Source organism: Nicotiana attenuata, unplaced genomic scaffold, assembly GCF_001879085.1.
Source record: "Nicotiana attenuata strain UT unplaced genomic scaffold, NIATTr2, whole genome shotgun sequence".
Lineage (NCBI taxonomy): Eukaryota > Viridiplantae > Streptophyta > Magnoliopsida > Solanales > Solanaceae > Nicotiana > Nicotiana attenuata.
The window spans coordinates 2,695-19,219 of record NW_017673372.1 but is presented as its reverse complement, the minus strand read 5'-3'; the positions used below and the strand labels follow the sequence as shown (position 1 = coordinate 19,219).

The 16,525-nt window shown below is 35.6% G+C and overlaps 1 protein-coding gene across 1 annotated transcript; it reads left to right on the top strand.

Moving 5' to 3' along the window:
- The first annotated feature begins 3,860 nt into the window (after window positions 1-3,860).
- On the top strand, window positions 3,861-6,952 carry LOC109216185 (probable aquaporin TIP1-1). Its single transcript, XM_019380316.1, has 2 exons — window positions 3,861-4,348; window positions 6,368-6,952. The coding sequence occupies exons 1-2, from the start codon at window positions 3,965-3,967 to the stop codon at window positions 6,737-6,739; spliced, it is 756 nt and encodes a 251-aa protein (XP_019235861.1). The 5' UTR covers window positions 3,861-3,964; the 3' UTR covers window positions 6,740-6,952.
- Window positions 6,953-16,525: the final 9,573 nt, after the last annotated feature.

The following is a 16,525-nucleotide window of genomic DNA, read 5'->3' as shown; positions in this document are numbered from 1 at the left end:
TATATATATATATGTTATTCTGGGTTATATTTATATGCTTCGGGTTAACTTTTAACTTTGCATCCAGCTTAAAAGTTGTTTTGTCTTCTTTCTTATTCTGGGTTATATTTATACTCGTGTTTTTCATGGAATACACATGGCAATAGAAACTTGAACAACATGGCTATGAGCAAGGCACTCCAACTGTGTGGCCAAAAGTTAGTGACTTGTTGAACAACAATTATCAATCGAACTCGTAACACATGTAATATTACAAACTTGGTTATGTCATTTTATTCATAAACTGTTTCTGCCAAAAAAAAAAAAAGAAAAACATCTTATTTGTCCTTAGATCAGTTTAACAGAACGAAAAGCATCTAAATTGGAACACAAAACAGATATATGTGATTTGGTACGAATTAAAATTGATTTTACTCAAAACATATTTTTTGGCATGAACGCTCTTCTTGTTTATTTTATATATGACGACTTTTTATTAGATTTGACTTATGAATTATCTTATTCGAAGTATAGAAAATATCTACACATAATAGTTCAAAAGTTAGTTTGATTGAAAAAAAAAAAACATAGCATTAAAATATAACTTTCAATCAATAGAAGATTTTGGATTCTTCAAAATTTAAAGGTCATAAAGTAGGCAAAATCGTTAACAAATATTTTGAAGTAGTTTTGAAAAACTATCATATAAATCAAAACAGTAACAATTAAAAGAAGGATTAAGAACCCTAGTTCCACTTCCAGAGAATTCCATGGTACATATGATTGCTCCTGCCGAAGACGGGACCCTCCCACTCTTTCATGTCATTATCGAATAGGACTTTATCAAGTGTGATGAATAGTAATTTTCATATTTTTAATTTGAGATTTTAGGTTCGAGAAATTTACTTATGTAAAAAATATTTTCTCCTTTAATAAATCTTATACCCACAAATTCAAATTTAGTCCCAACTCCAATAGAGATACTAAACATCGAATGAGAATATTAAAAGAGAAATGGACCCATTTGGTGTGGCCTCGTGTCAGATCGTTCACATGTCACTAATAATAATTCACATCAAAAGTGGAAGTGATTCTTAGCTGTCAATATTGGTCCGGCTGGTAATTCTTTTTCTGGAAAGAGGTTTTTATTACATGGGGAAAAAAGAAAGGGACAGACAAAGAAATGTGAAAATCAAACTAACACTGTAAGCTTTGATAGTAACCAGGTAAGTTCTTTGGATCTGCCACTCGCACTATTCTAATTTCAATCTAATTATTCGGTAACTGGCATTATTTACTATATTCGATAAGCCTAGTAAGGACAGACTACTTGGGAGTCATTTAGTATAATGATAGGATAAATGAGGTTATCTCACTAAAAATAGTGTAAATTTATTTCGAAATTAGCTAATACTTATAATCAAACATGGATAAAAAAAAATCAGGAGTTCTATCGCGGGATCTTTTTGTTAGGGCTTGACTCTTTGAAATCGGGCGTGGCGGCTGTGGCAAGGATTGGACGTGATGGCCTTATCATTGGCCTATGTGCGGGCAACGGACATGACATTATCATGAGGGCTGTTGTGGGCAAGTATTGGCCAAGGTCTTGGGGCAGGCAAGACATGCTTGGAAAAGGCCTGACAAGGCAGTGTGGGCAATGTTGGGGCGGCATGGCATGCGCGCCAAAGTCAGTGGCACGGGCACTTCGGGTTGTGGCAACAACAAGTATGGGCTAAGCTAAAATGCGGCAGTGCGGAATGATTGGCAAAGGCTTTCAATAGCTAAGGCAAGGCTATGTGAAGGAAAATACAAGCAATGGCAGTTGTGAAATAAGCGTTGACATGGGCAAGGCAGAAACTCGGCCAAGGCATGTGCGGGCGGCAGTGGCGTCGGGCGTGTGCGGCAAACCATGGGCGGCAGGTTGCGGGCAAGACATTGGCACGGAGAAATATCAAGATGAGCCAAGGCTGGGCGCAATGCCAGCCTTGGGCGTGAATCAGCTGGCCAAGTCAAAATGGCACATGCAATGCACATACCAAAGCAGTCGGCGGTTACCTTTTCACAACCGCTTGTACCCATGATTGATTTATGCTTGTATCCATTATAATTTCGTGTACAACATGTTCTAAGTAGTTGGGGTTGTCAACTACAAGTTAGGAACTGATTTAGTCTTAGCCCGACAAGTGGTCAAAGCTGTAGACAACAAGTGTCCATGTGCTGTCAAGTCCTAAAGGCTGCCTATGTCCTATAAATAGGTGCCTTTAGACTTAGTCAGATTGGTGTGTGCAATTTCGTGTGAAATTTAAGAGGGAAACAAGAGAGAAACGTGAGGGTCTATAAGTGTTTCAAAAGGGACTAAGGCTAGGCATTGTGCATGTCTTAGTGTTGGCTAAAGAACGACTTGTGTTCTTTGTCAAAAGTGGGGCTGTGATCGACTTGTGATCATAATCAAGTGAGGGTTCCTTTGTATATTTTCGAAATTAATACAAGGGTTGAGATTTTCCCGTATTTGCTTGTGTTCTTATTGAATTGCTGCCAAAAACTCGTTAAGGCCAAACTTGCTGAAAATTTGGCTAAGTGTTCGGAAAGGCTGAGTCAAGTGCGCAACTTGACAGCCGTGCGGGTAGGGGTGTTCATAAAAATCCGAAAAACCGAACCAAACCGACCAAAAAAATCGATACTTTTTGGTTTGGTTTGGTTTAGTTTTGGTTTTGAATTTTAAAAACCGATCAAATTTGGTTTGGTTTTGATTTTAATCAGAAAAAAACCGAACCAAACCGACTATAGGAGTAGCTATTTTAATTTATTATTACACCTATATATATGTATATTGTTATACAAAGTTTCAAAAAATTTATGGTAAATGTTAATAGTTTACACTTTTAATATAGTTCTTTACCTTTACATTATAGTTTGATTGGTAGTTTTCTTTTGTTTAGTGTAAGAATCCATTTCGTGTTAAAAATAACATATTTTTAATTGAGTCCTTAAATTATTCATCACTATTTGATTCAATTATCATCAATATATCTTGGTAAATAACAGATNAAGGGCAATTGATTTGATAGTGTTACATTAAAAATGTGGTCGCCGGAATATGTGTTTGGTAGTGTATGTCTTATATTTAAGAAAAATTGACAAATAACCGAAAAACCGACATAAACCGAATCGAGAAAAACCGACTTAATTGGTTTGGTTTGGTTCTAATATTTGAAAAATCGACTTACTTAGTTTGATTTCTTTTTAGGGAAAAACCGATCCAAACCGAACCATGAACACCCGTACGTGCGGGTGTGACTTTGAACTGACCAAAAACGCCCCTGTGACACTTTTTATCATTATCATGGAAACCAAACGGCCCTTACAATAATTTATCTTTTAAATGAAATGCACGACGTGTCAACTTCTATTAGAGCATCTTACTTTAAGTAAAAATAGACTTGTAAACAATAGGTGACGTTTGCCTCGATTTTGTTTAGGAGTAATTTTATTTTTGTGGAAAACTTTTATATCTCTTTTTTCAGACCTTACAAAATCTAATTTCACGTTTTGATTGCAAGGTTTGAAAAGATAGATTTGAAAATGTTTAGTTTGTTTTTATTTAAAAAACAACAACAAACGAACGACTTTATGTAAAATTCAAATACAGAAAAGTTCAAACTCTATCTGTAGAGTCACCTAGGTGCTTTCAGATGCAGAAAGGTACCAATTAGTTTTAATAAAATAGAGACACACAAAAAAGAATGCTAAAGGAGGAGTAACTAAATAAGAATGAGAGGAAAAAGGATTTATCCAAATAAGAATGTATATTTACCGGCAACCTGCTATAACCTTTTCCCAACAACCCATGCAAATTTTCCCAATATAAATCCATGCAATATTCCCTTTTTTTTTTGCATCATTCTCCTTTCGGTCCTTTATTACACTACTACAGAGTAGATAATACTTTCTTAATTTTCTCTCTCTGAATCTTGCTTTTCCGGCCATGCCGATCCACCAAATCACCATCGGAACTCACGAAGAACTCCGCCAGCCGGGCGCCCTCAAGGCGGCGTTGGCGGAGTTCATAAGTACCCTAATATTCGTATTCGCCGGCCAGGGTTCTGGCATGGCATTCAACAAGCTGACATCCGACAGTTCCAACACTCCCGCCGGCCTCGTCGCCGCTGCTGTAGCCCATGCTTTCGGCCTTTTCGTGGCGGTCTCCGTCAGCGCTAACATCTCCGGCGGCCACGTTAACCCTGCCGTTACTTTCGGTGCATTTATTGGTGGAAACATCACTTTCTTCCGTGGTATTCTCTATGTTATTGCACAGTTACTTGGATCCACTGTTGCTTGCTTTCTCCTTAAGTTCGCCACTGGTGGATTGGTAAGCATTAAACTATGCAGTTTCATGTTATATTCAGATTTCCATTTTTGGTGCTATAGCACTTATAATTTGGCTACTCCACCTATATTTGGAAAATACATTAAAAAGTATTATAAATCACAAAAATTAACAATTCAAAATATCAAAAAATCTCATGATAAAAAATAAAAAATAAAAAAGCTCTTTTATCCCTCGAAATTCAAAGGGTGCTGCATAAATTGGAATTTTTCCGCCACCATTTCCTTTTCTAGTGCAAAAGAGTAAAAGTATACTAAAACTGTAAAGAGATCAAAGTATCTAAACTAAAAATGGCACATAGATCGCATTTTTCAATAAGTATGTAGCGTCGTATGCACTATAACTGAAACTGTAAAGAGAAATAATCAAACTGAAAAGGGTAGTTATATCCTTTCTTTTTTTAAAGGCATCATCTGCTACTGTTAAAACATATGTATAAATTGTTGGTTAGTCTAAATTCTTAACACTTGCATTTATTAGGAAAATATTATATTCCATTAGTTTTATTTGACGTACATGTGATTGGCTGGACACATAGTTTAAAAAGAAATCACGATTAAAAGGTAATTATTTTAAAATATGTCATAAGACTTCTGTGACTATAAAATCATGTCATTAAGCGTAAGAATAAAAATAAAGTTAATTGTTCTCAAAGATTAAAAAAATACCTTTATTTTTGGATCTGGCTAAAAAGAAAAAAAAGTGTCGCATAAAAATGGGAGTAGGATTAAAGTAGAAATAATGGTCATTTTGCTAGAGCGAAAATATATACTAGTTAATTCACTAATAAAGTATAAATGGCCATTTAGCTAGCGATAATATGGTTTTGATTCATCACGGTAAGAGCTAGACTTGTTACGGTTTTGTTGGAATATCTGTTGAACAGCTCTCATCGGGACATTTTTATGGTAATTATCATTTTAGAAAATTCGTGTTATTGTTTGTAAGACAGATCTCTGGTTTAGAATGTAAACATATGCTTATTTAGGAGTTAGGACAATGGTCTCACATCACGATTTTGTAGTTGCTATTTAATGATGTAGATATTTGAGATTGCACGAGATACTAAATAAATCTTTTTATATCTCAATGGAAAGCGACTTTAACTTGTCCCCATATTAATACTATGTTGAGCTTGGATAAGACCCTAAGAGCCCGTTTGTACGTAAGAAATTTTTTCCTTATTTTTAAATTTTTTCACTTTTTTTCGAAATCAGCTTTTGTTCATAAAATTTTCAATTTTAAGTTGAAGATGCATTTTGGAATTTTTCGAAAATTTGAAAAACTCCAAAAAGCTGTTTTTCAAAATTTTCACTCACAAAACTTCAAAAACAACCCAAAATTATATTCATGTCCAAACACAACTCTTATTTTAAAATACCATTTTCACTTGAAATTATTTTTCACTTTTTTTTTTTTTGGAATTTTACAATTCTTATATCCAAACGCCCACTAAATCTATACCTACTTCTTCTGCCTTCACATTTTCGGCATTATTACTATTGGACAAGTAATAACTATATTAAATATTTTTTAATTAAATTAATTTTAACTATAAAATGGTGATTATAATACTTTACATATAATTACTAAAATATAAATTTTACTGAAGGTTAGAGGCACTGACCATTTTTTTTTGGACGGAAGGTGTGTATACTATGTATCCAAGTGATATCTAATAGTCAAATAGTCACAATTTGAATGACAGCTTCATGAGTTGGAATATAGTACTCTGGTTGGGCTTTCTAATTTTGTCTTTTAATTCTCTGGTAAAAAACCTTCAATTTTCACATACAGAGAAAAGAAACTATAAGTGACCTTTACACAAACAGCCAGCCGGATTTACTTTCATAGACGGTATACATAGATTATGCACATATTAGATATGAATTTTAATATATTATATATTTATCAGCTATTTTTAAATTGAACAGTTGGGCAGGCAGATATTTAAATTAATTCTTCTACTAAAATAATTATCATGGTTAAAAATGAATGCAGAGCACAGGGGCATTTGCATTGTGTTCTGGATTATCAGTATGGAATGCCTTAGTATTTGAGATTGTGATGACTTTTGGGCTTGTTTACACTGTCTATGCTACTGCTATTGACCCAAAAAAGGGAGATTTGAGTGTGATTGCTCCAATTGCCATTGGTTTCATTGTTGGGGCCAACATTCTTGCTGGTGGGCCCTTTGATGGAGCATCAATGAACCCTGCTGTTTCTTTTGGGCCTGCTTTGGTTAGCTGGACTTGGACTCATCAATGGGTTTACTGGGCTGGGCCCATAATTGGTGCTGGGCTTGCTGGTGTTGTGTATGAACTTTTCTTCATCAACCACTCTCACGAGCAAGCGCCTAGTACTGAGTATTAAGGAAATGAAAATTAAAATTTCTTGCTTTTGTATTTACTTCCTATGAGTTTTTATTTTTTATATTAAAACTTTGTTGTGTCTATCTGATTGGAAAGTTTTAATGTATTGTGACGGCTGTTTTTTCCTGTATGTTTATTTTCTTGATTTAACTTGGCCACGGGGAATAAGTTGTTTCAAGACTTAAAAGTTTATGTAGATTCAGGTTATTCTCTAGCTTATAAGTAGTTTTTTCCTTTTTGTATTTTAAAAATATTAGACCATTTCGCGATTTATCATGTCCCTTGCCTATACAATAGGTGAAAGATAATTTTAGCTTATTATGAGTGGGTCCTAAGGAACCCTTTGACAGCTACTTGTTGGATAACAGGGTAATAATTAATGGAAAAATTTCACATAAGAATAATCGTACTCTCTATTTTTCAATTTTATAGCCCATATTTTAATTTACAACCAACTAGCCCAAAAATAATAGGCTAAGATTCAACATCCAACTCCAATAGGTTCTCGAAATTACTGTTTAATTTTTGAAAAAGATTACTCAAGCTTTTAAGTTAATTTTCGAATCAGTAACTGTGACTAAAATATTAGTTCAACAAACCAAATCCATTTAGGTGGTGAAAATTAGATTTTTAAAAAGCTTAAATATGTGAGTTTAAATTCCGAATTTGATTTTATGAGAAATTTGGAGTGAGTGTTATTTAGACTTGTTAGAAATAATATAAGGAGGTTGTATATAAAATTTGAAGTCATTTAATGGAGATTTGGACTGGTTTTGAACAAGAATTGCAACTGAAAACCGTGGAATAAGTTCGTCTACAGACGCTTGTATAAAGGTGTATAAAAATGTATAATAGTGTATAAGATGTGTTTATACATTCATATACACTAATTATTATACAAGATTATACAAAAAACTGACTTCGTCTTCTTACTTGCGTCTTTTTTGAAATTTAACTCAAATCACTCCAAATCACTTCAAGTTTAAATTTTTGAATTCTTTTTGATATTTTCAATCAATTGGAACAACACCCAATCCATACAACTAACAAACTCAAAAAATTTTATTTTCGAAAGCAAAGCTTTGAAAGGCCTTCAATGATGGACTTCTACTCTTAAATTTTCTTACATTGCAAATAGGTGACACAGGAGGGGGAGGGGGGAAGCAGAAAAGACGCGGTCCCTTGAAGCATATGTAGAAGATGTGAGAAGAGGAGAGAGTGAAAATAATGGTTGTGAGAACATAGATTTAACTTCATAGCTTTTAGAAGCAATGGTTGTAAGAATACAGATTTTGAATTTGCTAGTACTTTCAGAATATGTACAATATGGACTAGGTCGGGTAAAACTTAAAACACATGGACCATTTTTTGTTATGGTGTGAAGTCTCCATTATTGGATCAATTAGCTGAGGCCTTAGAAAAGAAAGGATCCCTCTTAAAACAATGTAAAGTCCATTACTTATATGGTCATTCAATTATTTTAAATTATCTAATAGAGTTATTTTTCTTTCATTTGTAGTAGAAAATCACTTAACTATCTTATCACGCTCAGAAGGTCACTCAACCAAATTTCTCAAACTTTTGGTGGACAAATATCTATTTTACCCATTTTCAATCTGTTTTTTAAAAAAAATATTATGATACTTTTTTTCTTTTTAATCTATATTATGGACTTATCGATAGAACAAATAAATTTCATTATAAAGTAAAAAAGTGCAAAATATTTTTAAGCATATATAATCTCCAACGGGTGTAGACACATAAACTGAAATATCCAAGGAATCACGAGATATACCCAAATATAATGCAAAGTAAGATGACACATACGAATAATTAGAATCAGATTAAACAATGCCAAAACATTTTTATGAAAGATTGAGACAATACCTGTAATGATTGCATCAGATGCCTCTGCCTCAGGTCTACCAGGAAAAGCATAACAACGAGCCTGTCCTCTACTGATCTGTCCTCCTCATCTAGGACGACCTTTATCTGGCTGAGGAGATCTATGACAACATAGACACACAAAGAGAGAAACTACATCCAATCACTACAATTATATGGCATTTTCTTAGTCTGAATATTATATCGTGTTTTATTTAATTTATCAAAATTATACACTATCCCAACTACAACTACATGTACTCCACTTTAATGCATTTGTAGACATCAAAATTTTATCGGATCAAACCCATATGAAATTTGGATTAAATCCTAAATTCAAGACAGTACAAGAAGAGTCAATTAGGGTTGCTTAGAGGCTACGCTACTCTAAGGTCCATCAGGGTTTCTTGGAGGCTATTCTACCCTAAATGATAGCTCACGTCTATAAAAAAAGGGTACTTATTTACTTGAGAGACATTTTAATGAACTCATAGAATATTCATAAAGATATTAAGATGTGATCGGATATGTCTTGATAATCAAATATTTCAAGAAGATCCACAAAATCCTCTCATGGAGATCAAATATATCTTAAGAAGGTCTGCATATCAAGGGAACAAACAGAATTATACTCAAAATTCGTTATTTAAGTTACTTTGTTGTGATTATAGTTTATTTTTCGTATGCTAAAATTTGTTGTAAATAAATTGGCATGCCCAGTGGGATCAAATCTGCCATTCATTTCTTCTCTCATGATGAAAAAATATATGACGTCTTATTTGCTTGTACATCAAGCCTCTTTTACAACTATCTTGTAAGTCTATGCCATGATAAGTCTTGAATTAGGGAGCATTTGTAGACATCAAAATTTTAACGGATCAAACTCATATGAAATTTGGGTTAAATCCAAAATTCAAGACACTATAAGAAGAGTCCATTAAGGTTGCGTGGAGGCTACGCTACCCTAGAGCCCGCCAGGGTTATTTGAAGGCTACTCTACCCTAAATATTAGCTCACATCTATAAAAAGAGGTACATATTTGCTTAAGAAGACATCTAAAAAATTTTCATAAAACTCATGAAATATTCATAAAGAAATCAAGGTGTGATCGGACACTCTTGATAACCAAATACTTCAAGAAGATCCATAACATCCTATCATGGAGATCAAATATATCTCAAGAAGGTTTGTATTATTTTATGTTCGAGAAACACGTTGCTCCAGCCCTCGGATTACGGAAAATAATCCGGAGAGAAGGCTCAAGAAAACATATGAAATTGTACTCACAATTGATTAATTAACTTACCTTTTTTGTGATTGCAACTTATTTTTCGTGTGCCGAAAATTTATTGCAAACAACTCTATTCACATTTTTGTTTAGTATTAAAATAGCCATCATTATGGTGTAGGGTTTAAGGCTATGACCACCATCATTATGTTGTAGGTTACGGTTTTAGTTTTGGTATTACTCCGTGTGAAAAGAGGTTGACCTACCTTGATGGTAGAAGGGTCATCAGAACTCGTTAGCCTCAGCTAAAAAACTATATATATATATATATATATATACTGTAGAGACGCTCAAATAAATTATTGGTGTCCATATAGTCATACAAGGTGGGTGGTAGCTTTGGTTGAGTGGGCTGCTCTACTCCGTTCCTGGACTTTTTGACGCAGGGATCGAATCCTATGCTTGCATCTTAGCGTTATTTATTGTTTTTTTTTTCCTTTATTGCATTCAACTATAAATTATACTTATTCCACTGATTTTTTAATTTTTTTTAATTCAATTGTAGTTTAGCACTTGTACATAATAGTCAACTTAATTAATTTTATTTTTTTTCAAATCCCTCCACAAAATCAAAAGCCTCAAACCGTAGCTTATCTCGATCCACCAAAAAAAATACAAACCTTTCTCCCTCCTTTCAACAATTATTTTGACAAAGTCGCGTCATTCATAGACTTCAACTTGACGACATGAGAGTTAGTACTTTGCTAATAAAGTATCTTTAATTAAATTTTCAACGAGTTATACAACTTTACCGTTAGTAATTGGTATATCTAAAATAGCGGTGCATCTGTCGCACTCAAATTCTAGGTCCGCCTCTACGTGTAAACTGTTATAAAATATCACATCAGCTTTTGGTAGCCAGAACTTGGACAAATCCGGCCAAGTGATTTCTGGTGCGGTATAGGTATAGAATACTTGCTTTTCTGTTAAAATAAATATGTTGTTCCTAAAAATATGGCATCTGCTGGTTGTTCCTACTCGGGTTCTACAGAAATTAGAGCATTTCATGTATATGAACAAACTTCTACTTCTTCGATTTCCCTTTATTTTTGGGTTGTCAGTTCGATTCTATTTGCGAGAAAAATACTATTTGGTTCGGAAATCCTGATCCCTACATATATTAGGATTTGAAGCACACGTGAGTTCGAAAAATATAGAATACACACGTGAGTCACACGTGGACCATGATATGAATCCCAAAAGAATTAGGAAGTTCATGAGAGCCCATACATAAGGATAGTCCGTCCGTAGAATAAAACTTTTTATTACGAGTACAATAAGATGGAAAATTGGTCAAATACTCCAAAGGTGCTCTTAGTTATAACTGCTGAAAAACTAAAAATGATTGAAGATTTTGTTGCATTTAGGGTAGTGTGCTCCAGTTGGAGATCCGCCGCCCCTAAGGAGAAATCCACCGTAATTACACAACTTTCTTGTGCGCTGCACGCTCGTAACGTTGTCACTCTCTCAAAGGCCGCCGTCCACCACCTGCGGCACCGCCCTCAACAACTCTTGAAATCCAAACTATATCAAATAAATTGAAACGATTAGGACAATAGAACAAGTATTATTATAAGGAGCATTACTTTGCATCCAAGGGATGTATATTCGCCATATAATTAAAATGGAAAATGTTCTAATATTGTGTCCATGTTGAGATGAGCTGAAACAGGTCATATGCTTATGAAAAGCACAAAGTTTATCATCATCAAAAAGGGGGAATTTGTTGGACTAAGTAAAGTTTGTTTTGATGATTGACAAAGGAACTCAAGCATGAACCAGGTCCATACACAGTGTACACAGACACGAGCAGATTCAAGCATAAGGGATGCACGTGAAGGAGATAAGATTAAGTTGTTATATCCGATATCTCCTGAACGAAAAGGTTGCATAAGTGATAAGGAGAAAGGCTCCTTACTCGAAGAGAACACTATCCAAGATAAGGGAAGAGTTAGAAGTTGAAGATAACTACAACTCTTCCACCAAGGAAGAGTACAGCATTGGAACTCTAGTTATTTCCTATTCTACTAACTCTATATATTTCAGGATGTTCTTATGTTACAGGCATGCACAAACTCTAAAGTTAAATGTGAGTTGAGAGCAAAATAGCAAGGCATTTTGCAAGCAATTCATGTGTGATTCAAGTGCGCAAACCTGAAGCTACATGAACCAGATAGAAGAACCAGTTCCAAGTGTCTGTCATTTATTCTAGTTTTATTGTAGTAGGTGTTTCAAATTATACCTTTCAGCTTTATCTAGAAGCAATTATACTAGGTACTCTGAGTGTTGTATTCAAGTTAGAGTTAACTTGAAGTTGTCGAAATAACTAGAGGTTGGTTGCCACAAAAGGATTAGAGGTAATCCTTAGGTTTACAAAGAGTTTTGTAAATACTGTTTTGACTCAGTGATTTAGTGAAGTGTTGGCAAAAATCCTACTGAGTAGTAGGTTGTGGTTTTTACCTTTTGAGCCGGATGTTTTCCACGTAAAAATACTTGTGTTCTTTACTTTCCGCATTTATTATTTCCGCAAGAGTAGTATAAGGAACACATAGAAGAATCAGGGCCTTTTATAATCTGTGCATGCGAAAATTGGACACCACATAAATCACCCCCCTCTTGTGTGGCATTGAAGTATAAAACATCAATTGGTATCAGAGTGAGTTATCCTTGAAGAGGCTAACACCTTAGGAGAAGATCAAGATGAGTGCACCACCTGGAAACTGGGAAGGGCAATCCACTGCTAGGCCACCACTCTTTAATGACCAGTACTACTCTTGGTGGAAGAACAGATAGATCACATTCAAGGAGAGGACTATGAGCTATGGGAGATTGTCATTGATAGTCCACTGGCTATATTGGAAAAAAATCTGAAAGAGTAGATGTGCCAAAGACAAAAGCGGATTGCACTGTTGAGGACTTGAAGAAGTGGGCGAAGAATGCTAAAGACAAGAAATGCCTTGTTTGTGGAATTGGTCCGGATGAGTACAGCAGAATCCATAGTTGTGCCACTACTAAGCAAATTTGGGACACACTGCAGGTGGCTCACGAAGGAACAACTTTGGTAAACAGATCTAGAGGAACTCTACTGTACTCTCAGTATGAGAACTTTGCTATGAAGGATGGAGAAACCATTCAAGAGATGTATACAAGATTCACTATATTGACAAATGAGCTAAAGTCTCTTGGAAGGATTATTCCTGAAGAAGAAAGAGTCGAGAAGATACTTACTAGGTGCTTGCATATCACTTAGGAGAGCAAGATCACTGCCATCCAGGAATCAAAGAATATTGCTACTCTCCCACTAGATGAATTGATTGGAAATCTTACTGCCGATGAACTTAGGAGACAAACCATGAAGATGGATGTACCTAAGAAGGAAATGATCTTGGCACTCAAAATCACTGAAGGTTCTGATCTAGAAGGTGATGAAATGACTATGATCACCAAAGACTTCAAGAAGTACCCAAGGAGAGGAAAATGTTCTTCAAGAAGTGAAAGCTACAACAAATCAAAAGCTCATGAGAAGCAAACTAATGATGGCTGCTACAAGTGTGGAAAGACTAATCACCTCATCAAGAACTGTCCTTTGTGGGAAATTGAATGGAAGAAGAAAAGAGCTAAACGAAAGAACAGGTTCAACCCAAGAAAAGCAACAACAAAGGATCAACCAAGGCTATGGTCGCTGCTTGGGGAGAAAGCTCAGATGATGATGATGATGATGGTGGTGAACGAGCACTTATGGCCATTGGAGAATCTGATAAAGAAACGGAGGTAAGTGACTCAAAGACAAGATTAAATTTTTGTCTAATGAAAGTTTATCTGAATTGCTACTAGAGCTAATTGGTTAATATGAGGATATAAATAATGAAAAGGAGTAGCTGTCAAAAGAATGTGTGGTTTTAAAAGCTAAGTGCAAAAACCTAGAACTTAGGGCTAGTGAAACTGAAAGTGAAAATGATGTGTTGAAGAACCAGGTTCATGAACTTGACTCAACTGTCCTAGAACTTAGATCTGAAAATCTAAAACTGAAACTAGGAATAGGTAAGAAGACAGCTGATCACACACAACTCACTCAAGAAGAAGATGTAGGAAAAATAAAAGATGAGTTGTACAAAAGAGATAGCAGATAAGAATCCTAAAGGAGGATCTAAGGAAAGGTCAAGCATGAGCTAGACAGAACTTGTAAATGGAACAGGTCCTCCGATGCACTTTCATAGCTACAAGAACACCATAGTAGCAATAGAAGAGGACTTGGCTTTGGGAACCCTACATCTAAGTGGAATCCCAAAAGCAAGTACCTCACACTTTCTGAGAACAAGATTTGCACACACTGTGATAAAATAGGTCACTATAAAAGTGAATGCACTGCAAAAGAAAAGGCAAGTCAAAAGGACAAAGAATTTGTTCAAGGGAAGAATAAGCTACCAAGTTGGGCTAAAAAGAATATAATTCATCCTTTTGCCTATAGAAAGGGACCCAAACTAGTTTGGGTTCCTAAGACTAACCCCTGATTTCCTTTTGCAGGTCCAAGTGAAAGGGAACAACCAAATATGGTACATGGATAGTGGCTGCTCAAAGCATATGACAGGAAGCAAGAACCGATTCCTTTCACTTGAGGACCTTAAAGGAGGTAATGTCTCTTTGGAAATGGGAAGAAAGGTGAGATCATTGGGGTTGGAAAGGTAGTTAAGACCGATTCTCACTCTATTGAGAATGTCTACTTGATAGATGGACTATAGTACAGTCTAATAAGTGTATCACAACTGTGCGATAGAGGTAACATGGTAACATTCACCTCTACAAAATGCTTTGTGATTAATCTTACCACTAACAAGATAGTTTTGCGGGGAAAAAGAGTGAATAACATATATGTTGTGGATCTGTCCACACTTTCAGATAATGAACTCACTTTCTTAAGTGTGTTGGATAATGATCCCCTTCTTTGGCACAAGAGACTTGGACATGTCAGTTTAAGTCAACTCAACAAACTAGTCTCCAAGGACTTGGTGATAAGGCTGCCTAACATTAAGTTCAAGGAAGATAAATTTTGTGAGGCTTGTGCAAGGGGGAAGCAGGTAAGATCCTCTTTCAAAAGCAAGAAAATGATAAGCACCATCAGGACGATAGAACTGGTCCGTATGGATCTTTGTGGACCAATGAGAACATTGAGTAGATGTGTATGACATATGGTATGGTGCTTGTTGATGATTACTTTAGGTTTACTTGGACATTGTTTTAAACATCTAAAGATGAAGCATTTGACATGTTCACTTCTTTTGTTAGAAAAACTCAGAAACAACTAGGTAATCAACTTGCATCAATTAGGTTTGATCATGGTACTGAATTTGAGAATGCTAAATTTGCTAAAATTTTTGATGAGCATGGCATAAATCATAATTTTTCTGCTCCTAGGGCTCTACAATAAAATGGAGTAGTTGAAAGAAAGAATAGAACATTGGAAGAAATGGCTAGGACTATGCTTCTTTCTAGTAAACTGTCCCATAGTTTCTGGGCAGAAGCTGTGAACACTGCATGCTACATCACAAATAGGTGCATGACTAGACCTCTTGTTTAGAAGACTCCCTATGAGTTACTTAAGGGGAGAAAGCCAAATTTATCCCATCTTAGGGCATTTGGATGCAGGTGCTTTGTGCACGATAATGGCAAAGACTCCCTAGGTAAGTTTGATCCCAGAAGTGATGGGGGAGTACTCTTGGGATATTCTTCACATAGTAAAGCTTACAAGATTTACAAAAGAACTATGTATGTAGAAGAAAGTGTGCATCTGGCTGTTAACGAAACTTTCTTTCTAAGAGGCAGGAACATGATGATGAAGCAATTGGGCTGGTAAAAACCCAAATGAAACCACAACCCAGACTGAAGTTGCACCAGAGGAAGGAACAGTTGATGGAACAGGTCCTTCCACCCAGGGCAACCTGAAAGGGGGAACTTAACAAAGAGGAACTAATCCTCAAACCTCGAGGGAACCTGTCCATCAACATGTTCCTCAGCAACAAAACGTTAAAGGAAAATCTAGGGGAAACCAGCTGGTTGTGAAACCTTACAGGAATCAAAGTTCTCATCCCATTGAGAACATAATCATTGATCCAACCTATGGAATCAAAACCAGATCTTCTTTGAAGAATCTTTGTGCTTTTCATACTTTCTTATCTCTTATTGAACCTAAAAATGTTGCTGAAGCTTTGCAGGATGCAGACTGGGTGAATGTAATGCAAGATGAACAACCAAGTTTGGCATCTGATTCCAAGACCCAAGGACATATAAGTAATTGGCACAAAATGGGTCTTCAAAAGCAAACATGACGAAGATGGAACAGTTACAAGGAACAAGGCAAGATTGGTGGTTCAAGGATATAGTCAAGAGGAGGGCAAAGACTATGATGAGATTTTTGCTCCAGTTTCAAGATTGGAAGCAATCAAACTTCTCATAGCCTTTGTTGCTTACATGGAATTCACTCTCCATCAGATGGATGTCAAAAGTGCCTTCCTCAATGGCTATCTAAAGGAAGAAGTGTTTGCCAAGCAACCTCCGGGCTTTGAAAGCAAGGAATGTCCTAATCATATGTACAAGTTTGACAAGGCACTTTATGGGCTC

Excerpts from the sequence above, each read along its gene's own strand:
- LOC109216185 (XM_019380316.1), top strand. The coding sequence starts at position 3,965 with ATGCCGATCCACCAAATCACCATCGGAACTCACGAAGAACTCCGCCAG. Across the intron at positions 4,349-6,367 it reads AGTTCGCCACTGGTGGATTG|AGCACAGGGGCATTTGCATT; the intron begins GTAAGCATTAAA and ends AAATGAATGCAG.